Source organism: Musca domestica, unplaced genomic scaffold, assembly GCF_030504385.1.
Source record: "Musca domestica strain aabys unplaced genomic scaffold, Musca_domestica.polishedcontigs.V.1.1 46, whole genome shotgun sequence".
In the NCBI taxonomy this organism is placed as follows: Eukaryota; Metazoa; Arthropoda; class Insecta; order Diptera; family Muscidae; genus Musca; species Musca domestica.
This window is the reverse complement of record NW_026712336.1, coordinates 591,968-619,055: the sequence shown is the minus strand read 5'-3', so window position 1 is coordinate 619,055 and position 27,088 is coordinate 591,968. Positions and strand designations below refer to the sequence as shown.

The following is a 27,088-nucleotide window of genomic DNA, read 5'->3' as shown; positions in this document are numbered from 1 at the left end:
AAAAAGATTCATGGACACCACTTTGCCAATTTCATTATCAAAATCATTCACAACAGCAACAACTACAACAATAACAACGCATTTTGTGGAAAATCTCATCTTCACTGCTGCTTCAGTACAACAACTAAAAAACAAATACTCATCCAAAAGAGAGTTGTGGAAAATCAGATATCTAAATGTGAACTTCTTCTTTTTTTCTCTTTTTCTACTCCAAAATATTTCCAGCAGTTTTTCCAACTTCCCAACATCCTCGCTGCAGTTATTTGAAAGAGAAAATAAATAAAATAGCTACAATAGAAAAGAAAATCCCAAAACAGAAATTTCCCCCCTATTTCCCATAACCCCAGACAAAGACTGAATGAATGCCGAATTGTTTCTTAGCCACGAAAGGAAAGTAAGAGTGAAATCCGCCGCGGTAGCAGGAAAATTTACTTAGTATGTCATAGCAGCGATAGCAACGGAGTGTTGTGGAGTCTGCGTAATTGGCAAGACAAGAAGTCAAGGAAAGCTAAAAACAGCAACAACAACAACAACATTTAGAAAATGTCATTTGTTAATAAGCCGGTTGCTAAATAACCATCAAGCTCTACAAAAACAACAAAAGCGACGAGGCCATTGAAGCTTTGTTGGTGGGGGACCGACCATTTATGGAGACACCGATTTTAGTGGTTTCTGTTGATGTTCATTTCCATCTCTCCCTCTCCCCCTTCTCCGGCTCTGAATCATTTGTCATCCAGCAGCAGATTGTGATCTGATAGCCTGCCGCATTGGCCACAGAAGAAAGCCTTAAAAATTTTAAAATTTTGTAAAACAATGGCTGTACAAAACCAAAGATTACCAAAAGATAATTTAAAGTCAGCAATGCCAGTGCCACCACCACCATCAGCCGTCATGGCTCCATCACCATTTGCAGCAACAACACAAACGACATCAGCAGCTTCAGCTAATTTATCAATGCCCACGACAAAAGCCAACTATCAGGCGCAGGCGCCGCCAACAGCAGCAGGTTCATCATCATCAGCAACAGCAGCAACGACAATAAATCCGAACTCATCAGCACCTGCACATCAGCAGCCATCATCATCCTCCACCTCTCCAAATGCGGTGACATCAGCCCAAACGAATGCCAATGGTGGACCCCGAGTGTCATTTAATCGAGATGTTCATGTCAAACGAATTGGTTAGTGTTGCACTTTTTTTGTTGTTGCCTTCCTTATCTACCGCCTTACACTAACTCTTGGTTAAGTAATTAACATTTGAGAGACTAAAAAAAAACTATTATTTTTTGTTTCAACAAAAGCAAGAAAAAAACTGAAACCCCCACAGCTAATATTTTTAATTACCCTGAGAATGCTTTTCAATAGCTAATTGTTAAGCTCCACATTTAATTTAATCAACGTTGTAGGCCACCACCAGCCGAGTTCAAATGAAAATGTAAGTCTGTTTTTCTTTGCTTACTCTCTTGGATTTTCCCTTTTATGGAGTAAGGAAAAAGTGAAAGTACTGCCGGCAGGTTATTTACCCCCCAAAGGGCAATTCTGTTTCAAAACACACACATTTTGTGAGTTAGTCATTTTTGTAAATTACGTGGGAGTCGTATGGTGGGATAATTACTTAATTGCTTTGATTTAAAAAAGAGGGGTAACTAAAAAGCCCTATGTTTTAATAAGAAATCCAAGATAGTTATGGTCAAAGAATGATATCAGACTAACGATTATATTTCCAGAAGGTCCTTAAAATTGTTCCTAAAAAAAAATAAAAAAATTCTTAAAAATCCATGATTTTAGAGATTTTAAAATTTTTGCTCAGGCAATTTTAAATGTATTTAAAAAAATCGAAAATTTTTGCTAAGGAAGTCATAGCAAAAAGTTTTATTTTAAAATCCAAAATGTCGTGGCGGAAGAGCTGAAAAAATGTTTAAAAAAATCTATGATTTTTATTTAACTTGACCCCGAATAGATAATTTAAAAAGTCAACAAATTTTGTCCGTCTTTTGCCCAAGAAGAAAATTTAAGTCTGGAAACATGTTTCCACGAAATCCATATTTTTTTGCATAAAATCTTGGAGAGAATATTAAAAAAAAAATCAAAGAAGTAGTTAAAATATCTACAATTTTGCTCTGAAAATATATGTTTTAAACATTCAGGATTTTTGGCAGGAAAGACCTTTCAAAATGCTTTCTTAAAAAATAAAAGTTTTTGTCTTCGAATCTATTAAAAAAATCTTTAAAAATCAACGATTAAAATCCACCAATCCTACCCTGTCTTAGAAAAATTATCGGTGATGAGCTAAAATGATCACCTTGCTTCTATTGGTCTAATTCTGAATTTGTGGTCATAGGCTGAAATACTTATTCAGAGGAAATTGGCACATCATTTGACAAATCTAGTTTGGTTTTTTGATATTTTGGAGGGTATGAACCCGTATACCCTGTTATTTAACATGAAAGCCCGTATCCAAGATTCGGGTAAGATCCGGATCTACTAAGAAAATCCCCCAAAGTATTCGAACCCGTTCGTGCCGATAATGTTCAGTATATTGTAAAAGCCGCAGGCCGGCTTTTATATAGCCAGCATCAAAATTAAAAGGAGTATCAAGTATGGAAAAACTTTAGTTCGTGTAGCCGGAGTTGGACATACCCAGAGAAGAAAAATTCAAGCCCCTGCCGGCTACCCAAAACAGCATACAATTTAAAACCAGTAAAGAAAGTCTTAAAGTCGGGCGGGGCCGACTTTATGCTAATTTATTAGAGCTCCGCATAAAAGTTTTTATGGGAGAATTCAATCATACACGCTATGATAATAATTATAATTTAAAGTTCGAAAAACTAAATATGCCGAAGCATTTGTATCTTTGAGATTCGGATTTGTATTGCCCATTTGGTGCACAATTAATTTGAAATCGGATAAAGATATATATGGGAGCTTTATCCAATTCGGAACCGATCTCGATAAAATTTTGCAAAGATATTTTCTGAGCTGTATTTGATATATTTCCCTGAATATGCATAGAGTGCATATTACGGAGTGCATATTACGGCTGTGGGTTACAAATACAACAAATCGGATGAACAATATATATGGGAGCTATAGCTACATCTTCACCAAATTTGACATACTATCTTCTAGACTCAATTCCATCCCATTTGGACAAATGTGAAAAGTTTGGTGAACAATAAAAGGTAAATCGGACGAAGTTATATGTGGGAGCTATATCCAAATCTGAACCGATCTCGATAAAATTTAGCAAATGTGTTTCTGAGCTGCATTTGATATATTTCCCCAAATATTGTCGTTACCGAGTGCATATTACGGCTGCGGAGGACAAAAATAACAAATCGGATGAACAATATATATGGGAGCTATAGCTATATCTGAACCGATTTCGATCAAATTTGGTATATTTATTTTCAGGCCTAATTTGGTTGTATGTGCAAAATTCCATACTATTCGGGCTGCTTTTACACGTTTGGTGCACAATAAAAGGCAAATCGGACGAAGATATATATGGGAGCTATATATAAATTTTGACCGATTATCTCCAATTTCAATAGGGTTTGTCCTTGGGCCAAAAAAAAAAAAAAATGAAAAAAGCAAAGTTTCATCTGGATAGGGCAATAAATGCGAACTGTACTTTGTTCACAAAAATACATGGACAGGACGGGCATACATAAATCGACTCAGAATGTGATTCTATGCAGATCATCAAAAGGAACTATGGGTCTATCTCGTTTCCTTTTGCCTGTTACAAACACATGCATAAAGACATAATTCCCTGACCACCTTGTGGTGTAGGGTATAAAAACACATTTTAGGAGTAAATCCGTACTCTGTTTGAATTTGTGCAAAAATATCCAACAAAGCTTCATTTTAAAAGGATGAAGTCAAAGGCAAAAATATTTTTCATCAAATTATACTATAAATCACCAGAGAAAGGAAATTTCCATTTCTATTGTATATAGAAGTCCAAGGGGTCTTCTCATAGAAGACCTGGAGATCTTTTCATAAAAGACCTGGAGATCTTTTCTTAGAAGACCTGGGGATCTTTTCGTAGAAGTTTTGAATATCTTTTCCTAGAAGATCTGAAGGTCTTTTCCTAGAATATCTGGAGGTCTTCTCATAGAAGATCTGATGATATTTGCAGCAATGTTCCCAAAAAAAAAAAAAAAAAAAAATTATTCCCTCATTTTTTGTCTGTTTTTATTTATCCGTATTTTTCCGTACTTTGTGTAAATTTGTGCCAGAATCTCCAACAAATTATCATTTAAGAGGGATGACATTAAAGACACAATTATTCTTCATAAAATTTGGCTCTAAGTCACTAAAGAAAGGAAATCTCTATTTCCACTGCCTATCGAATAGTTTCAAAAAAAACTCATATTATTTCCATATTTTCTGATAATTTTTTCCCCACAGTTATTGAAGACATTAAGTTTGGTAACACAGTGTTATATTTAAAGAAGTAAGCAAAGGTCGTGCGGGGCCGACCATGTGATACCCTACAACACTACAATATGTGAGAAGCCCCCTCATGTCCAAATCCATTTCGGAAGATTTTGCTTTTGAAATTATGTCACGGAGCACTGCCCAGATATTACCCTTAGCATTTTGACCAGGGACATTTTCCCGATATTTATGCACTCCGTCGTGCTGTTAGTTTTTGTGGTCCATTTTGCGGCTAAATATAATCCAATGGTCATCCAAAATGCTAGAATTCTTTACTGTGCTTATCTATCTTCTCAGGCGTGTAGATTGGCTTCAATTGTGTGATCAGGATTTTTTTTCTGTTTTTGGTTCATTTGAACCCCGAAATATTTTGCAATCATCTCCAAAAGCAATTTGGCTATATTCGTCAACGAAATCAACATAAAAAGCTAGAAGTTCGCCTATTGTGTATTTCGGATATCACATGTAAGTAATGTTGGTATTTTTTCACACAAAAGTAGTGGTCTATTCTACCTGCTGTCTTAAATTCCAACTTAATGCAAGATTTCGTGTTCTTTGTTTTCTACTTGTGACCTTTATAACGGCTGCAAAATCAGGAACATTTTGAGTTGCTGGTCAGTTTCAACCCCTAAATATATTGCGGACATTTTTGAAGTCCTTCTGAGCCTAACCCTACCTTTGTCAAAATTTTCGTCAAGATCGAACGATAATTGCAATCTGTATATAAATAATAACCCCAACCTAAACTATACACTTCAATATTATAAGTCAAATTGAAGAAATCGCATGCGATAAAAAATATGAAAAAATAAAAAAAATGTCACAAAATACTACAAAATCTATATTAACCTCATTATTGGTATCTTTTTATGCGATTTTTTTAGACTTTATACTTTTATGCCAAAAGGGCATTCTAATTTTACAAAATTTGTCAAAATCGCTTCAGCCATTCTGGAGATATAAGCATTCTAGCTAACATCCCCTTCCTTTGTATATATACATTGTATATATTTCGCTATATATATCCGATATTTTTACTATCGGCATCTACGTAACGGTCAGGATTGACCTGTTCGTATATTTGTGATTTCGCCGGCATTAAAAATATTCGCGGTTTAATGGAAAATTTGACTTTTATTCATCACAAATGCTATGATCTATTTCAACCACTATATGTTACCCGATGACCATCAAAATTGGAAGGCTTCTGCCCAGCCTAAAGCTCTAGCCCTATGCTAACTTTCGCTTCGATTGGTCTATAATTGTGACCTGTAGAGCAACTGCAAAATCAGGAAATTTTTCAGTTTTTGTTCCATTTCAACCCCTAAATATTATGCGATCATCTCCAAAAGAAATAGGGTTCTGTTCTGATATTAACCCCACCTACATTTTAAATTTCGCGAAGATCGGGTCATAATTGCGACCTGCAGAGTGATTACAAATTAACAAGGACAGACGGACGGACATACATAGCTAGATCGACTCAGCTCGGCGAGATAGGAAGATCCATATATACTTTCCTATGGGAAATCAACATTTCGTGGTATTACATAATTTTTGGCCCAATCAAACTTATAATACCCCCAACACATAGTGTTGTAGGGTATAAATACTTTTTATTTAGCATCTCTATTTCTCTATTTTTTCCGACTCTTCAAAAAACCATATCAAGGTTGTTCATTATCTAAACTCCATAAATTGGTGTGGCACATGGTTGCCATGATAGTTTATTTTTTTTTTAATTTTTAATTAGTGGCCGCACAATGAAATTAACATTTTTTCATGTGGTTTTGAACAAAACTGAAAACAAGGCGAAAATGCGACAAAAAAAAGTTTGACATTCGAACACACGACCGACCGCTGCACTACAAATGAGACAGAGATGTTTACCTTGAATTGTTGTTGTTTTTTTTTTTTCGAAAATTGTGTTTTCTTTCGGCGGCCAATTGCTTCTGCAGTGGCGGCCGTAGTAGCAGTTACAACATGAGCAACAATAAAAACAACAACAGCGAATAAGCTCACACACTGATAATGAATTGAAGCTAAGAGATCATAAAACAACCTCAGCGCATTTCATTTCGGTTTTGAGTTTTGGGAACTGAGATGCATTCTTCTTTTCTCCATTTTGTTGTTGCAACAAATCTAAAACGCATCAGTTGCAGTCTAGCCGAGTGGTGGTGTTGTTGTTCTTGTTACAGTTGTTCATAGCTGTGACTTCTGCAAAGATATTAACTATTATGAGATCCGTGTCTGGCCTGAGTGTGTGTGTGTGAGTCGGTGTTTTATGATTATTCCCCATTTTTACTGGGTAGATTGGTTTATAAGCGTTTTAATGCTGCATTGCGCTCGTTTGCGCTATTGTTTATCGTTACGTGGAAGACTTGGCGATTTATTTGCTTACTGCATTCTCAGGCAAGGGACCAAGGGCTAAACACCCTTCACAACCCCTCCTCCACTCTCCATACTCTTTGCAACAACTCTGCCAGGGTTCTAGGTTTGAATATCATCGCTAATGTTCGCCTGTGTGCGCCTTCGCGCCCATGTTTATGTGTTGTTATTTTAAGCCGCTTTTAATTGTGGTGAAAAGATTTATTTCATTGTTGCATTGAATTTATAGCTTTTACGTTGGTTATAGTTAATTTTCTGACCATGGTCTGCCATCGCAGACGGGCAGACCGACGGGACCCAAAAACAATGGCCGCACAAAAATAAAGAAATTAAAAGTTAGTCGTCATAAAATAAGCACTACGCCCAACAACAACAGCAACCGTGGCCTTTTTATCTTTGACTCGAGCTGAGGCTTGTTTAGCTCCTGCACTATAAATATGGCCCAGAAGTAGGCTCGGAATACAGTAACAATAACAACCATACAACACTCGTAAAATGACAAACGTTTTGGCAATAAAAATTATTTAAATTGTTTTTCTTTTTTTTTTTTTTTGAGCAGTTCTAGTGGCTAATCGTTTCGTTGTTCACGGATTTTTTTTCGATTTCATTCTTGGTTTTGAGTTACTAGAGGCTAGACGGCTGGCTAAGTGGGAGATGTTATGATGGAGTCCTAAAACCTCAGAACTACTCTTCTCTTATAGAAGAGAAGTTGGACATTTCTCGGAGAGGAAAAATTGGTCTTCTCTCAGAGAAGAGCAATTGGTCATCTCATAGAAGAGAAAATGGTCTCCTCTCACAGAAGAGCAATTGGTCTTCTCTAAAGGAAAAGCAATTGGACATCTCTCAGGGAAGAGCATCTGGTCTTCTCTCAGAGAAGAGCATAGAAGATCTGGAGGTCTTCTCATAGATGACCTGGAGGACTTCTCATAGAAGACCTGGAGCTCTTCTAATAGAAGGCCTGGAGATCTTCTCATAGAAGACCAAGGCGTATTCTCATAGAAGACCAAGACGGCTTCTCATAGAAAACCTGGAGGTCTTCTCATAGAAACCTGGAGGTCTTCTCATAGAAGGCCCGGAGGTCTTCTCATAGAAGGCCTGGAGGTCTTCTCATAGAAGACCTGGAGGTCTTCTCATAGAAGACCTGGAGGTCTTCTCATAGAAGACCTGGAGGTCTTCTCATAGAAGACCTGGAGGTCTTCTCATAGAAGACCTGGAGGTCTTCTCATAGAAGACCTGGAGGCCTTCTCCTAGAAGACCTGGAGGTCTTCTCCTAGAAGGCCTGGAGGTCTTCTCATAGAAGACATGTTGGTCTTCTCATAGAAGACTTGTTGGTCTTCTCATAGAAGACTTGTTGGTCTTCTCATAGAAGACCTGTTGGTCTTCTCATAGAAGACCTGTTGGTCTTCTCATAGAAGACCTGGAGGTCTTCTGATAGAAGACCTGGAGGTCTTCTCCTAGAAGACCTGGAGGTCTTCTCATAGTAGACCTGGAGGTATTCTCATAGAAGACCTGGAGGTCTTCTCATAGAAGACCTGGAAGTCTTCTCATAGAAAACCTGGAGGTCTTCTCATAGAAGACCTGTTGGTCTTCTCATAGAAGACTTGTTGGTCTTCTCATAGAAGACCTGTTGGTCTTCTCACAGAGCCCCTTTTGGTTTTCTCATAGAAGACCTGGAGGTCTTCTCCTAGAAGACCTGGAGGTCTTCTCATAGTAGACCTGGAGGTATTCTCCTAGAAGACCTGGAGGTATTCTCCTAGAAGACCTGGAGGTCTTCTCATAGAAAACCTGGAGGTCTTCTCATAGAGGAACCGGAGGTCTTTTCATAGAAGACCTGGAAGTCTTCTCATGGATGGTCCGGAGGTCTTCTCATAGTTGACCTGGAAATCTTCTCATAGAAGACCTGGAGGTCTTCTCATAGAAGACCTGGAGGAATTCTCATAGAAGACCTGGAGGTCTTCTCTTAGAAGACCTGTTGCTCTTCTCATAGTAGACCTGGAGGTCTTCTCCCATAGAAGACCTGTAGGTCTTCTCCCATAGAAGACTTGTAGGTCTTCTCCCATAAATGACTTGTAGGTCTTCTCCCATAGAAGACCTGTAGGTCTTCTCCCATAGAAGACCTGTAGGTCTTCTCCCATAGAAGACCTGTAGGTCTTCTCCCATAGAAGACCTGTTGGTCTTCACGAAGAAGACCTGTTGGTCTTCTCATGGAAGACCCGTTGGTCTTCTCATAGAAGACCTGTTGGTCTTTTCATAGAAGACCTGTAGGTCTTTTCATAGAAGACCTGTAGGTCTTCTCATAGAAGACCTGTTGGTCTTCTCATAGAAGACCTGTTGGTCTTCTCATAGAAGACCTGTTGGTCTTCTCCCATAGAAGACCTGTTGGTCTTCTCCCATAGAAGACCTGTTGGTCTTCTCCCATAGAAGACCTGTTGATCTTCTCATAGAAGAGGTCTTCTATAAGGAATTAGCAATTTGTCCTCTCATAACGTAGAGCTTTACATAGCCGTTATTACCCAATTCAAACCACAATTGGCACCTGTTGGTCTTCGTATAGATGACCTGTTGGTCTTCGTATAGAAGACCTGTTGGTCTTCGTATAGAAGACCTGTTGGTCTTCGTATAGAAGACCTCTTGGTCTTCGTATAGAAGACCTGTTGGTCTTCTCTCACAGTAGACCTCTTGGTCTTCTCTCACAGAAGACCTCTTGGTCTTCTCTCACAGAAGACCTGTTGGTCTTCTCTCACAGAAGACCTGTTGATCTTCTCTCACAGAAGACTTGTTGATTTTCTCTCACAGAAGATCTCTTGGTCTTCTCTCACAGAAGACCTGTTGGTCTTTTCTCACAGAAGACCTATTGGTCTTTTCTCACAGAAGACCTGTTGGTCTTCTCTCACAGAAGACCTGTTGGTCTTCTCTCTCTGAAGACCTGTTGGTCTTCTCTCACTGAAGACCTATTGGTCTTCTCTCACAGCAGACCTGTTGGTCTTCCTCACAGAAGACCTGTTTGTCTTCTCGCATAGAAGACCTGTTGGTCTTCTCGCATAGAAGACCTGTTGGTCTTCTCACAGAAGACCTGTTGGTCTTCTCATTGAAGACCTTTGAGAAATAAGTCTTCTTTGAGAGCTCTTCTATGCTCTCATAGAAGAGCAATTGGTCCTTTCATAATGTAGAGTATTACATAGCCGTTATTACCCAATTCAAACCACAATTTGGCTCACTTTAGTTCGATTCCTTTTATCGGGCTATTGGCGGGCTATCGAATTTCACATAAACATGTTTACAAAACAAAACGATAAGAAACTATTAACAATCTGTTAATTTCATAATTTTTTATGGATTTTCAAGAATTCTATAGAAAAAAAAAAAATTATTAATAATAACTGCGGCATTTATTGGCGTCTAGGCTCACATTACCACCTATCAACCATCGATGATGTTCACAACATTCCCCCAGCAGACTTGCCGACTTGCATCGAACTTCTTGGTAATAAAGCGATTATTATTTGTATTAACATTTAACTTAGTATGCCGGACCATAAAAATGGGCTAATATAAATTTTTATGTCCTACTGTTTCAAGGGAAAAACTACCAACGGACCAACACGACAGCCATTGATGTGCGGCGTAAAAAATGTCAACGCGAAACGCCCATGGGATTGTAATTGTTGTAATTTTTTTTTGTTTTGTAGTGAAATATACAAATATTGGCCTGGCACATTATGGGAGACTGTTGAGGGGAATGGTTTACAAGAGGAGGCTTGAAATATTTGAAAATTGACATGAGGGGATTTCTGGATGGGAAAGTAAAGTAGAATATTGATATGCTTTCAAAGAGGTCTCTCAGACCTTCGATGAATATGAGACCCTCCATAGCTCTCATATGCAGCAGACTCTCTCTCTTTCTCTCTCTTTCTTTCAATTTAACCATTTCTCCTTATGATTTGATCATACGATGACATGGCGAAAAATCAACGAAAGCATCACAACAAGCAAATTATCCGTACTAATTAGGCGAACAGCTGGCCATTAGAATTTCAAGCACTTTGGGTCAGTGCAAACAAAAGAAGATATTTATTTTGGCCATCGCCGCCACCACAACCACCACCAGCACCACTCCATTAGCATTTGCAGACCGTTAAATGCTGTAGAACCGGGAGAAATCGCGTCTTGTTATTTTTGTCCATTTACCATTTAAATTGGCTAATTTGGAGTGCGGTTGGCAATATCCTGCAGCTCTTTTGGGCTGCTGTTTGCTTCTTCTGCTTCAAAAAAAAAAAAAAAAAAAATCGGACAAAAAATAAAAACCATTTAAACTAGAAAAGAAAAAGAGTATCTCTTTCATAAAAATCATTAATCAGCCAAATGAGTTGTTCTAATTCTCATCTCATGTTTTTTTTTGTTGTTGTTTCTATCAATAATTATGGGTAATTAAAAACAAAAAAATGTGTAACATTTGCCCCAAGTAAAAGTTGACTGTAAAAAGTGTTTTGGTCTCTATTATGAGTAGAGTACAAAAGACTTCAGACACAAACGCGGGAAAGTAAATATCACAACAGTGAGGGATATGTTGGAAGCAGAATGTGTGGGTGGTCAATATATTTTTTTGAATATTGATATAAATAATTTTTAATTATTAGATAATAAAATAACAAACATAGTAATTTTAGGGTATTATTCAAAATTATAAATCAAAATTTTTACATGATATTTTCAAAAAATATTAGAGCTAAAATTTTGAAAGTGTGAGGGTCTTTTTTTAAGAATAACAATTTAAAAAGTATCAGTCAGTTTTGCCGACAGTTGTATACCCTCAGCCAATGGTCGATTATTTATATGTATTTTGACTTCTGTTATTGCTATTCAAATTTTTGACCCTCTATGGGGAAGGATCCGAAGAAATGGGCCAAAATTATTCATTTCGTATCGGTCCAAAATATATATAACATGAATATTGCGACGTGCCAGGTTTGGACAATATGACATATGTGATACATTTTAGAAAATGTTAAAATGTGCTTACCACATATAGTCGAACGAACTATTCCATTTTCTTGCTTTATCTAATACAAATAAAAATATTGGTATAGGCAAAATTATAAGAAAATCGTAAATTTATATCCAATTTTATGCGAAATCATAATTTCCATATTCATCTCAGGTTGCTGGTTGAGGGGAAAATGTAGATATAGAAAGTTGTAAAGAATCGCTAAATTGTTTCGCAAGTTTTACAGATAACAAGTAAAAAAGCTGTAAGTTCGGCCGGGCCGAACTTTTAATACCCTCCACCATTTGGTACAAATTTGGCAATTTCTTTTTGAACTTTTAATACCCTCCACCATTTGGTACAAATTTGGCAATTTCAAAAAAAAAAAAAAAAAAAAAAATCCGTTAAAAATTCGGTAAAAATAATAAAAATACCGAATACCTATACGACGACGTGGACCTGCATAGGCAACTTTTGTCATAAGTTATCACAATATTTAAATGCGAAACTTGAAGAAAAATCTGTTTATAATGTAGCTAAAATCATCAAAATACCGAATATAGGGGGTTCCTTTATATGGGGGCTATACGAAGACGTGGACCTGCACAGACAATTTTCTGGCATGGGCTGAAGTATCCATTACGCACTTCACATGCGAAATTTGAAACAATCCCGGTAAATAATGTCGCTAAAATCATCAAAATACCGAATATTGGGGGGTTCCGTTATATGGGGGCTATATGAATACGTGGACCTACATGGATCATTTTTTGACTTAGGATGTAGCATCCATTACGAACTTCAAATACCAAATTTGAAACGATTCCGGTAAATAATGTCGCTAAAATCATCAAAATACCGAATATCGGGAGGTACCGTTGTATGGGGGCTATACGAAGACGTGAACCTGCACAGATAATTTTCTGTCTTAGGCGGTAGTGTCCATTACAAACTTCAAATGCCAAATTTCAAACAATTCCGTTAAATAATGTCGCTAAATTCATCAAAATACCGAATATCGGGAGGTAACGTTATATGGGGGCTATATGATAACTTGGGGCTATATGATAACTTAACCTGCCTACTGGCAAAATATACACGCCTGCAAAAATTTAGCCTTCTATCTCAATTTGTTCGAAAAATAGCGTGATTACAACGGACAGACAGACAGACGGACGGACGGACAGACAGACGGACACACAGACAGACAGACGGACATGGCCAAATCGGCTTAGAATTTTACGCTTATCAAGAATATATATACTTTGTTGGGTCTGACATGAGTATTTCGAGGAGTTACAAACGGAATGACAAAATTAATGTACCCTCCATAGTATGGTGGAGGGTATAAAAATATTGAAAATTGTCATCTTTGTGAGGTACCAAAAGGGATCCGCAGCTACATATCATCTTTACAACAGATCTTGTGTTAGCAAAAATGTTTGTGTGTGTGTGAAATTTGAAAAGAGTTGGATGCTAATATTGTTCTTTTGAGCCTTTAGTTTCTTGAACCCTCTGTGGGAGGGGTACCAGAATGAGTGGACCAAAATATATCCCATTTTCACAGCAGGTCTTGTGTTACTAGAAATATTGGGATATGTGAAATATGAGGAGATCTGTATGCTTATTTCGGAAATTATAATCGTTTTGATTATTCAAAATTTTGTCGCTATGTGGGGGAGGTACCAAAAGAATTTGTCCCATCTCTACCATATTAATAACAGATTTTGGTTTGATGGAATTATTGAGATTTACCAAGTTCGAATGGAATCGGATGTTAATTTTGCGTTTTATGAGCTTCATAGTTATTCAAAAAATTTGAACCTTTGTGGGGGAGGTACCAGAAGGAGAAGACCGTTATACACCATCTTCACAACAGATCTTGTGTTAGTAGAAATAATGGCATGTGTGAAATACGAAAAAACCCGGATGCTTATTTCGGAAATTATAATCGTTTTGGTTATTTAAAACTTTGACCCTTTGCGGGGGAGGTGCCAAAAGAAATGGCCCGATCTCCACCATCTTTATAACAGGTCTTGTATTGATGGAAATATTGAGATTTACCAAGTCAGAATGGAATCGGAGGTTAATTTCGGGTTTTATGAGCTTCAGGAATATTCAAAATTTCGACCTTTTGTGGGGGAGGTTCTAGAAGGATCACGCCGATATCCTCTCCATCTTTACAGCAGACCTTCGGTTAATAAAAGCATTGTGATGTGTGTAATTTGAAGACAATCAGTTTCTTACATCACATTTTGTAAGAGTTATAATAATTCAAAATTTTGACCGTTTGTGAAGGAGGTACTTGATGGAGCGGACCGATATTATCGATTTCCGCACCTGACCTAGCACAAATGCAAATACTACGATTTGCTAAGTTGGAGCAAAATTGGATTAACCTTTCATTCAGTGCAGTAAAATATTTTCTTTGAAAATTTTGACGTTTTGCGGGGGAGGTCCCAGAAGGAATGGCCGGATATATTCCATCTTCAGACCAGACTTTGGGTTAATAACATTTTTTTGATATGTATAATTTGAAGACTGTCGTACTCTTATGCTAAATTTTAAAAGAATTATAATTATTCAAAATTTGACCCTTTGGTTGGAGTAGGTACTTGATGGAGTGAACCGATATTTTCGCACCTGACCTAGCACTGACGCAAACATTGGGATTTTCAAAGTTGGAGCAAAATTGGATCATACTTTCTCTTTCAGTGCAGTAAAATATTTTTTGGAAATTTCGACCTTTTGTGGGGGAGGTACAAAAAAAGTGGACCGTAATTGCCCATCTCCGAACTCGATCTAAGTTTCATAATAATATTACGATGTACCAAGTTTGTGCCAAATCGGATGCTCCCTTCGAGGGTACTATTTAGTACTTTTCTCTCAGTATGTCTAGGATATACAGGAACAACGACCATAATATCAAATTTCCGATTTCAAGCATTATCTCTTCAGCTAATACCAAATTGTATCAAATATAGTACTATTGAATACTTTTCGTACAATTATAGTACATTTTTCTAAAAATCACCGATAAGCCTTAATTCCAGACCGCAACAGAGACCTCAATATCAAATTTGAGTATTCCAGCCCTATCTCTTACCAAGTACCCAATACCAAGTTTAGTACGCTTTGGTACATTTCGTATATTTGTAGGACGCATCTCCAAACCGCCGCCAAATCTCAATCGAAGATACCATCATTAATCTAAATATCAAATTTTGGAATTTTATTTCTATCCCTTCATAGAATACAAAATACCAAATAGAGTACCCTTTAGTACTTTTCGTACAGTTATAGTACACATTTTTAAAACAACCTCCATATCTCAATTCAAGATACCAACAGAGAGCTCAGTATATAATTTGAGGATTCCAGCCCTGTCCCTTGGCCTAATACCAATTTTTAGTACCATTTAGTACTTTTCGTACAAATATAGGACGCATTTCCAAATCACTGCCAAATTTCAATCGAGGATACCATAATTAATCTAAATATCAAATTTTAGAATTTTATCCCGTTCCCTTCAATTAATACCAAATATAGTACCATTAAGTACTTTAGCAAAAATTTAGCACACATTTTCAAAGTCACCTCCGTTCCTTAACTCGAAACATCAACAGAGACCTCAATATCAAATTTTAGGATTCTAGTCCTAATATCAAATATAGTATAGCTACACAGGAACAACGACCATAATATCAATTTCAGATTTCAAGCACTTTCTGTCCATCTAATAACAATTATGGTACCATTTTGTACTTTTCTTACAATTAAAGTGCACATTTCCAAACCATCGCTAAATCTCAACCACACACACCATCAGCAATCTAAATATTAAATTTTAGAATTTTATCTCTTTCCCGTCACCCAATACCAAATTTAGTACCATTTGGTATTTTTCGTATAATTATAGCATGCATTTTATAAACACCGCAAAATCTCAAACACACATATCATCAGTAATCTAAATATCAAATTTTATAATTTTATCTCTTTTCCTTCTCTTTAATACCAAATATTGTACTATTCAGTACTTTTTGTACAATGATAGCCCACATTTTTAAATCACCTTCATGCCATTATTCCAGACACCAACAGAGACCTCAATATAAAATTTGAGGATTCCAGCCACATTCCTTCACCCAATACCAACATATAGTACCATTTGGTACTTTTAGTACAAATATAGGATGCATTTTTAAAATCCACTCCATATTTCAATACTAAATACCAACAGAGACCTCGATATCAAATTTGAGGATTCCTTTCACCCAATACCAAATATAGTAGCAGTTGGTACATTTCGTACAAATATAGGACACATTTCCACACAAGCGCAGATTCTAAAACACAGATACCATCATTCATTTAATATCAAATTTAAGAAATGTATCCCTTTCTCTTCATTTAATACAAAATTTATTACTATTTAGTAGTTTTTGTACAATTATAGTACACATTTCCAAAATCACCTCCATGTGTCCAGCCTACACAGGCACAACGACCGTAATATCAAATTTGAGGAATTCAACCCTATCCCTTCATCCAATATAGTACTATTTAATACTTTTCGTACAATTCAAGCACAAATTTCCAAAATTACCTCCATATGTCCAGGCTACAGCGACGCGAATATCAAATTTCAGAATTCAAACACTATCTCTTCACCCACTACCAAAATGTACAAAACATAGTACTATTTAGTACTTTTCGTGCACTTGTTGTATACATTTCCAACACCATCTCTTTATCACAAAACTGAGACAAAATTTCAAAATTTCAGCTTTATCTTCAACTGTTCTAAATTTAGTACCATGTTTAGTAGCCATTTCCAAAACCACCTTCAAATATCAAACTTACTTTTCAACCTTGAGTTTTGGATGCATTTCCAAACCACTTCCAAATCTCAATACCATCAGTTATCTAAATATCAAATATTAAAATTTCCTCTTTATCCGTTCACCTAATACCCAATTTAGTACCATTTAGTACGTTTCGTACAATTACAGTATACATTTCCGAAACCACCTCCATATATCCAGGCTACTCATGAACAGCGACCCAATACGAAATTGTTCCAAATATTGTACTATTTAGTACTTTTCGTGTACTTGCAGTACACATTTCTAAAAGTATCTCTTTATTACAAATCTACTACTCACCGGGACCCTAATACCAAATTCCAACCTTGATTCTTAGACAAAATTTCAAGTTTTTTGCTCTAACCGTTCACATAATACCAACTGATACCATTTTAGAAGTTTTGTACCAATTTACAACTTTTCGTAGCCGTAAGTAACCGTAAGTTCGAATTTCCTAAAACTCTTTGGTTCATCTATCCTACACTCCATCAATGACTCCTATTTCAATTTTCAGAATACTAACTCATTCCGCTCGTCCAGTACAAAATATTGAATTTTTAGTACATTTTAGTACTTTTTGTTATTTTCGATGTAACTTTTCCCAGGAATCTCCAATCGTTTAACCTTTAATAGTAACGAAAGTTTTACTTTACATGAAGCTGCTATATATAACAATTCTCGATTCTATTTTCATTTTCGAAATCATTTCGAATTGTTTTCAACAACTTGTTGGCCACTTCAAGTTGTCATCCATACCATAAGAGATGCTTTAGAAATCGTCGAACAAATTTCTTATGGTCAGAACAACAATAGAACGACTGAAAGCAAATTTCAATGATTTTTTTTTTTGTATTGAAATAATTATATCATCTGTGACTGGTGTTAGGAGAATTGTTCTGAGTTATTTTTACTATTTTTTTTTTTTTTTTTTTTGAAAAATTAGAAAAAGTTATTCAAAAGCTAAAATAACTCAGTTTGTGGCATTACCAAGGTTGTAGCTGCGATGTTCAACAATGTTGATGTGGCTGTATTGCTATTTTCTACGGCTTCATCATTAGGTGGCTGAAAGGCTAACTCGCTGACATTGTCCAGTTGTGTGTGTCCGTCTCTCGTTTTGCTGTTCTACTCTGCTTTTTGTTATTTATTAAGATGAGCTTTTGCTGGAGGAAATATGTTTTGTTGTTGTTTCTGCTGTTCTAGTTTGCCAACTAATGACATTCGTTTGCCATTTTTGTTCAAACAACTGGCATTCTTGGCGGCTTGGTATATATACAGGGTGAGATAAAAAAACTGCAACAAAGTCAAACGCCGTAATTTTTATATTTTTTTTTAAATTTTATTGAATGAAAGTAAAAATATCGGAAATAGCATCAAATTTTAGAATAAGTTTAGATTTGTTCGAATTTCTCACCTTGGGCACGAATTTTGGCCTTCAAACGGCCAATGATGCCGTCACATGCTGCCCGGTATTTTGGCCCATTCCCTGCGGTGTTATGGCCCATTCCCGGCAGTATTTTGGCCCATTCCTGGCGGTATTTTGACCCATTTCCGTTGAAGCGCCTGCTTGAGGTGATCGATACTTTGATATCTTTTAGTGTCAACCTTGCTTTCCAAAATATTCCAGACACAATTGTCCGACAGATTGGTATCTAAAGATTTTGGTGGCCATTGGGCGCTGGAAATGAAGCCAGGAACCTCATTTTGTAACCATTCTTGGTTGGCGTGTACTGAGTGCTGTGGTGCTGAGTCCTGTTGGAATATCCAAGGTCTGGGGCCAAATGTTTGCATGCCCAAGGCTTTAATACACCCTCCAGAATATTTTCGCGATAATATTCGGCATTTATTCTGATGCCATGGTTGATTAATACGAGTGGAGAGCGACCATCGGCTGTTATAGCGGTCCACACCATTACCATGGCCGGCCGGCGTTTGAGTTCTGGTGGCCAACTGAAGGTGCACATTTTCGGAATATTTTCCAGAATATTTTCGCGATAATATTCGGCATTTATTCTGATGCCACGGTCGATTAATACGAGCGGAGAGCGACCATCGGCTGTTATGGTGGCCCACACTATCACCACTGACGGCGCTTAAGTTCTGGTGGCCAACCGAAGTTGCACATTTTCAGCTGACCTCTTTGGCAAGTAAACACGATCATTCTGTTTGTTTACAAACTGCTCTGCTGAACAACGAATGTTTTCTCATTGGAGAGCGGAGAAACCCAAATTCGGCAGTTCTCCACTTTCGCCCAAGCGAATCAACTCTTTAGCTCTTTTGAGTCTCTTTGTTTTCTGTTGCGGTGTAAGTTCTGGCACTTTTTATACCCTCCACCATAGTATGGAGGGTATATTAAATTTGTCATTCCGTTTGTAACACCTCGAAATACACATTTTAGACCCCACAAAGTATATTCTTGATCAGCATAAAATTCTATGTCGATTTAGTGATGTCCGTCCGTTTGTCCATCTGTCCATCTGTCCATCTGTCCATCTGTCCGTCTCCGTCTGTGGAAATCACTCTAGCTTCCGAACGAATTGAAGTAGATTGATAAAATTTTGCTCAAATGTATATTATGTCTGCAGGTCTTTTGGTATTAGAATGGGCTACGTTTTGGTATAGCCCCCATATAACGGTACCTCCCAATATTCGGTATTTTGATGATATTAGCGACATTATTCACCGGAATAGTTTCAAAGTTGCTATTTAAAGTTCGTAATGGATACTACAGCCTAAGAAAGAAAATTGTCTGTGCAGGTCCACCTCTTCATATAGCCCCCATATAACGATACCTCCCGATATTCGGTATTTTGATGATTTTACCGAATTTATTCACCAGAATTGTTTCAAATTTGGTATTTGAAGTTCGTAATGGATACTACAGCCTAAGAAAGAAAATTGTCTGTGCAGGTCCACCTCTTCGTGAAGCCCCCATATAACGGTACCTCCCGATATTCGGTATTTTGATGATTTTAGTGAATTTATTCACCGGAATTGTTTCAAATTTGATATTTGAATTTCGTAATGGATACTACAGCCTACGACAGAAAATTGTCTGTGCCGGTCCAGGTCTTCGTATAGCCCCCATATAACGGTACCTCCCGATATTCGGTATTTGGATTTTATCGACATTTTAACCGATTTAATTTTAAGATTCGCATTTGAATATTGTAATGCCTTATGACAAATGCTACCTACGCAGGTTCGTGTCGTCGTATAGACCCCAATATAATAGCTACATTCGGTATTTTTAAGATTTTAACAGAATATTTATTGGATTTTATTGTTTTTGGGAATTGCCAAATTCGTTCGAAATGGTGGAGGGTATTCAAAGTTCAGCTCGGCCGAACTTTAAAGCTTTTTTACCTATTTGAATTTCAATGGCTTTACCCCGAGCTCATCTTTCAATATTTGCCGAATGGGATATTGCGATATATCCAGCTCACGAGCTATTTTTCGGCCATTGCGACGCGGATTTCGATCAAGTCGCTTCTTTACTTTTCGAACCAATTCAGCTGATGTTGCTGTTTTTCTTCCGTCCACTTCCTTGACGTCGGGCGCTACGCTACCAGTATCAGTATCACGGTAACGAGCGATGGTACGAGACACAAAAGATTTATTCGCATTTAAATACTGGAGTTCTCCAATGATAGCCACTTGGGGTTTTCCAGCCAAATATAAAGAAATCACACTATCCCGCTTGAATTCCATCGCAAATAACTTTTTTTCTAGAAAATTCTCCGCAAAATTCTTTTGTTCGCCTGTTAACAATATAATAAGCTGCCACTGGAATAATTTTAAGAGTTGTCGGACGAGTGGCTAAGATAGGACAGCAGTCTGAAATTGGAGGTAGTTTTTTCATCTCACCCTCTATTTTTTTTATTAATTTTAGGACTGTGTTAATTTATCAAAAAAAAACATATTTATAAATTTTATTTAAAAAAATATATAAACCACTCACGCAATAAAGCGCTCGAGTTGTGGCCATCATCAATTTGCTGCTCGCTGCTTCATATTTTTTTTGGGGTTTTGTAATGGGGCCATCTCTATAGCCTAGAGATGAGACTGTCAGTCGGTAAATCAAACAGACCATTGAAATGGTTTATTGCCCAGTCCAATATTGGTTCATTGATAAATCTTACGGCAGTCGGCTAAGCATTCGCATTGATCTCCATTCATAATCGATTGCCTTAGCCACACAAGCCAGCTGCGTGCTGGCTGGCTGGCTGGCTGGCTTTATTCAGTCATTCATTGATGACCATAATGATGTGATGACTCGTTTGGCCAGCCAAGTTGTTACCAATATTATGACCATATATTTCTTTCACTCTGCTCACTTGCCCGGTCAGTAGACAATTTTGGCGTTTTGTCAAGTCTAAACGTGCTGCCACGAAATATGTGTAGGTTTGGTTTTTTTTTTGGTCGAGTGGATTCTTTCTAGTTTCTATTTTGGGAGAGGGGGATTTTTTTTTGGCCGGCTGTCACTTTTCTTCTCTTGGCCAATGGAAGAATGTTGGTTTCACCTAACCATGGCCAAATGAAAAGTTAAAAAAACTTTTTTCCTAAAACAAATGTTGTAGGTTGTCATCGCCGCCCATACATACTTGGCCAATAGAATATGCTATTCTAGTTTGCGTCAAGAACTGGAGGAATGTATTTGGTAGTGGCAGTGAAAACGACCATATAACCAAATTCGTGTTTGAGGATGATATGCATTATAATTTAATTAAATAAAAAGTTGTAAGTTCGACCGGACCGAACTTTGAATACCCTCCACCATTTGGAACGAATTTGGAAATTCTCAAAAACAATAAAATCCGTTAAAAATTCTGTTAAAATTTTAAAAATTCCGAATGTAACTATTATATTAGGGCCTATGCGACGACGCGGACCTGCATAGGTAACATTTGTCATAAGCCATTACAATATTCAAATGCGGAACTTGAAAAAAAAATCGGTTTTAATGTCAATAAAATCAAAATACCGAATATCGGATGGTACCGTTATATGAGGGCTTTACAATAAGGTGGACCTGCACAGACAATTTTTTGTCATAGGCTGTAGTATCCATTACGAACTTCAAATACCAAATTTGAAATAATTCCGGTGATTAGAATTCGCTAAAATCATCAAAATACCGAATATCGGGAGGTACCGTTATATGGGGGCTTTATAAGGAGGTGGACCTGCACAGACAATTTTTTGTCATAGGCTGTAGTATCCATTACGAACTTCAAGTGCGAAATTTAAAACAATTCCGGTGAATAAATTCGCTAAAATCATCAAAATACCGAAAATCGGGAGGTACCGTTATATGGGGGCTATACCAAAACGTGGACCTACATAGCCCATTTTCAATACCAAAAGTCCTGCAGACATAACATACATTTGAGCCAAATTTTATCAATCTACTTCAATTCGTTCGGAAGCTAGAGTGATTTCCACAGACGGACAGACAAACGGAAATCGACATAGAATTTCATGCTGATCAAGAATATATATACTTTGTGGGGTCTAATATATATATTTCGAGGTGGTACAAACGGAATGACAAACTTATTATACCCTCCATATTATGGTGGAGGGTATAAAAATCGAAATAATATCAATAAAATCTAATGGTTATTAAAATGGCAAAAAAAAGTTCGTGTCTTCAGTCTTTTGTTCCATGATTGCTTAACAATAATTTTTAATTAACAAAAACATTATCATTAAAAAAACTTATTACATATTTCAATCACTAATTGATTTCTTGGTGTTTTTTTCTCTCTCTTCTTATCTCTTTGCAGGTATGTGGTGTTTACAGATAATTTATGAGATTATGTAAATAAACCGACGTTACAAAAAAATGTGTCTCGAAAGAAAGTAGAGACAATCAAGGTTTGATAAAGAAAAAAGGAAGCAATTTCCGAGAGTATAATTGAGAATTGCAATATTATTTTTGGAAGAGAACACAAGAGGGACTGGATGCCGGTGATATGGTTTGGAGGTTTCTTAAAATACTTTCCCCAACACATTTCGCCCTTTTGTTCGATATTCGAACAGTAAAAAACGCCCTTCAAGAAAATATTAAAAACGGTAAAATTTTGAACTTTAATCCACCTTCCCCCGATTAATGCCCCTAACCCTCGATGGTAGGGGTACATTTCTGAGACCCATATTTTTGGATACTTTTTAAATTAATTTAAAAAAAATATAATTAATAATAATAAATGGATAAATAAAAAGTAATGATAAGGATTTTATTTAACCGTTACACTAAATACAAAGAGCATGTTTTTTCATGCACAAGCGTGATTTTACATATGTTTAAACTGAAAAAAAAACGAAATAATCGGAAATTTTTTCGAAACCATTTTTGACATCAGCGGACCCAAGTTATCCTAAAAAGGATTTTTTTCAAAAACAAAAATAACAAGTAAGCAAAGGCTACAGTCGAGCGTAGCCGACCGTTGAATACCCTACAACACTTTCATAAACGATACAGTTTATATAGGCGAGATACTCGAAAGAATTCCACAAGATATTGTGACAAATAATAAAAGAAAACCCTCAGGTTTCGTTCTCTAATTTTCGAATAATAGCAACTTTAACTAATTTGCTCATTTCCAATTTCTTGGAAGATGTTGCACGTAAATGGTCTTCCTAGATCTGGAACCAATATTTCCCAAAGACCTATAATATCTCAGAAGTAGCAAAAGATTAACATTTATTATTGGTTTTTGACTGAAACACATCTATATGAGATACAGACATTTGACTATATTCTTCAACGAAATCAGCGTTAACGAAATAGTCAGAAGTGCGTCTATCCTGTATTTTTGAATTCTCCAAAAAGTCACTGGAATGAACTGTTTTTGTCTACAAAAGTTGGCAAACTCCTTCACACATTGAATATTTTTGGATGGCCATCCAAAACTGCTTGGCTTTTGCAATGTCCGGTAACCCCCATTCAAATGTGCGTGAGGATCGGGCGATAATTACGACCTGATGACAATTTTGCAGTTTTTTGGTCCATTTCAACCCCTAAATATATGGCGATCATCTCCAAAAAGAGTAGGCTTCTATTCTGACCCTCATCTTATCCCCATGCAAAATTTCGTAAGGATCGGACCATAAATGCGATCTGTATATGATATCCTGATATCCTAACTACTTAGTTTTGTTAGCTGTAGAAATATTACCAAATGTTTAATTCAAATTGAAAATATGCCAAAAATATGACAAAATTGAAAAAAATATGAGAAAATTTTACAAAATCAATATTTTCATCTTTAGAGAGATATTTTTATGCGATTTTTTTACACGTTTTTTCTTTCCCGCCAAGAGGCCATTCTGAATTAATGAGAACTGTCGAAATCAGTTCAGCCGTTCTCGATATATAAGAGATCTTTCAAGCATATCTTCTTTGATAAATTTGATTTTGCTATATATCCGTTTTGTTGGATGTTAACATCAATGTAAAGATCAGAAGTAACCTTGTCATGGCTTTGTGATTTCGCTGGGATTTAAAATTTTCGCGGTTTAATGGAAAATTTTTTTTTTTCAACACAAAATATATGGTCTATTTTACCCGCTAAATATTATCCGATGACCACCCAAATTGGTAGGCTTCTTCCCCGCCCTAAACTCTAGCTACATGCGGTCTATAATTGCGACCTGTATAGCTACTGCAAAATCCGACATTTTTTCAGTACTTGGTCCATTTCAACCCCTAAACATTTGGCGATCATCTCCAAAAGAAATAGGGTTCTATTCTGACATTAACCCCACCTACATTTTAAATTTCGTGAAGATCGAGCCATAATTGCGACCTGTAGAGTGATTACAAATTAACATGGACAGACGGACAGACGGACGGACGGACATACATAGCTAGATCGACTTAGCTCGGCGAGATAGGAAGATCCATATATACTTTCCTATATGGGAAACCAATATTTCGAGGTGTTACATAAATTCTGGCCCAATCAAACTTATAATACCCCCAAAACATAGTGTTGTAGGGTATAAAAACCCAGGATTTTTACTCGCCTAAGTATCAAGACATACCTTCGTGCAAAAATTTCAAGATTCTAGATCAGTCAGCCATAGATATGTACAATCTGTATATAAAAGAAGATGATGTTAGTTTCTGCACATAGAACTCTAGAAAAGCTGGACTGATTTTGACAATTACCACCGATAGCTTAAAAGTGACTTCTTGACGGATAAATAAAAATTATGAAAATAAAAATTCTATCTTTTTTGTAACGCTTTGTAAATTTTTTATTTTTTGCATTTTTTATTGTTGTGAGTTCGCATTTATCTCCCGCTCTTCACGGAATTTATCCGCGAGGTTGGTTTGGGGTTAGAATAGAAGCCTATTGTTTTTGAAGAAACTCGCAAAATATTTAGGCGTTGCAATGGACAAAATACTGAAAATTGTCCAGATTTTGCGGGACAGGGCAGAAGCCTAGCATTTTGAATGACCATCGGATAAAATGGACTACAACTTTTGTGTGAAATTATTGTAAATGTCTGTCACCACGACAGAGGGCGTAAATATAGGGCAAATGCCACCAATGGAAAAATTTTTGCAGGACTGTATAGCATTATTTCAAAAACGAAATCGACCTAAGGGGGCTTTCCAATATATTATGGTGTTGCAGGATAGCCTTTGCTCAATTGTTTTTAAATATCCTCTAAAGGAAATCATAAATGTGTTTTTTAATAATTTTTTTTCCAAGGACAAAAAAAAATCGGGTAGTCATCATCGCTAATTTTTTTATAAATATTTACTAAAAATATTTATAAAATATTATTTATAAAAAATAAAGAATATGGCTCCTGAAAAATCAAACCAATAAGAGTTGTTTTTTTTTAAGAATATTTCTTAAGAACATTTATTCCAATAAACGTGAATTTTTTAAAAAATATTTTTTAAGGACTAGAATTCCAATAAACTTGATTTTTTTAAAAAATATTTTGTAAGGACTTGGATTTTTTTTAAAAAATATATTTCAAGGACTATGATTCCAATAAACGTGGAATTTTTAAATAATTTTTTTCTTAACGACTTTTATGGATCGAGATGTTTTTTTAATATATTTTTAAGTTTATAATTAATTGGATTTTTATATACTTCTTAAGGCTCTAGGCTTTTTTTTTAATTTTGTTAAAGATTACCATCTGATTGGATTTTTCTAAGAATATGTTTCAAAGACTATTATTTGCGTAATTTAATTTTTTTTAATTAATTATTTAATTTTTTTTTGGCTTTGATCATTGTTAATTTTTCTAAAACATTTTTTTCAAGGTTATAATTTTCGTGTAGTTTTAAAAAGACCTGCCCAAAATAATAATTTACATATGTCTCCGACATGCTCTTGTCATGTTAACATTCCTCTTTTACATACCTCACATTGTGTTAACAATTCAAGCAATCACCTATGACATGATGAGATTTCAGGCTGTCATTTTCAAAGAACCACCATCATCTAAATGGAGGAAGACTCCAATTCATCATCTCCCTCTATGTTTTTTTTTTCATTGTTTCTATTTTTTCTTATTTTTTGATTAAGTAATTACAATATTGTAAATCATCAGAAATCATGTTAATGATGATGTTGTGATTACAGATTAACAGTGTTATGTTAATGGCCTGCCATACCAAAGGCTTTGAGTGCCATACAACAGATCCGCATTGGCTATATAGCAATGGCAGGGGCATCAGGCCAACCAACTGAAAGAAGCTCTTGAGCCAGACCATCGACATCAACATCAGCATCGAACAAAATGAATTTCGGTTTAAAACAAATCATCATTAAATTACTTTTAACACCGCTAAACTGTTGGCAACAACAATAACATCAACTAGCACTACAACAACAATGAAGACAATTACAACAACAACAGTAACAACAAAAAAATGTATATAACTTACAATGTTACATGCTGTGGTTGTAACTACAAACATATTGTACACATGTGGCAAATGAAATGTGGGATAGGTGTATTAGGGTGGAACGAAGAATCAAAACAAAAGAAGGTATAGGAAGGGGTTTTTTTATAAAACATTTTTTTAGGACATTCAGACATGGATTTTTTAAGGAATATTTTTCCAGGACCTTCAGACGCAGATTTTTAAAGGAATATTCTTCCAGGACATTTAGACGTGGATTTTTTTAAGATTTTTTTTCAGGGACCAATAGCCAAATAAACGTGGATTTTTTAAAGAATACTTTTCAAGGACTAATAGTCAAATAAACGTAGATTTTTTGAAGAATATTTTTAAAGGACCAATAGTCAAATAAACGTAGATTTTTTGAAGAATATTTTCCAAGGATCTATAGTCAAATAAACGTAGATTTTTTGAAGAATATTTTCCAAGGATCTATAGTCAAATAAACGAGGATTTTTAAAGA

At 36.1% G+C, this 27,088-nt stretch overlaps 1 protein-coding gene across 1 annotated transcript in view; it reads left to right on the top strand.

Annotated features, from left to right (window-relative positions):
• The first annotated feature begins 225 nt into the window (after positions 1-225).
• Positions 226-27,088, top strand: part of LOC101900061 (uncharacterized) — a 184,813-nt gene continuing 157,950 nt past the window's right edge. The window contains exon 1 of the mRNA XM_059127544.1: positions 226-1,180. Coding sequence (XP_058983527.1) covers positions 814-1,180 — 367 coding nt within the window. The 5' untranslated portion in view covers positions 226-813. The remainder of the gene's footprint in view (positions 1,181-27,088) is intronic.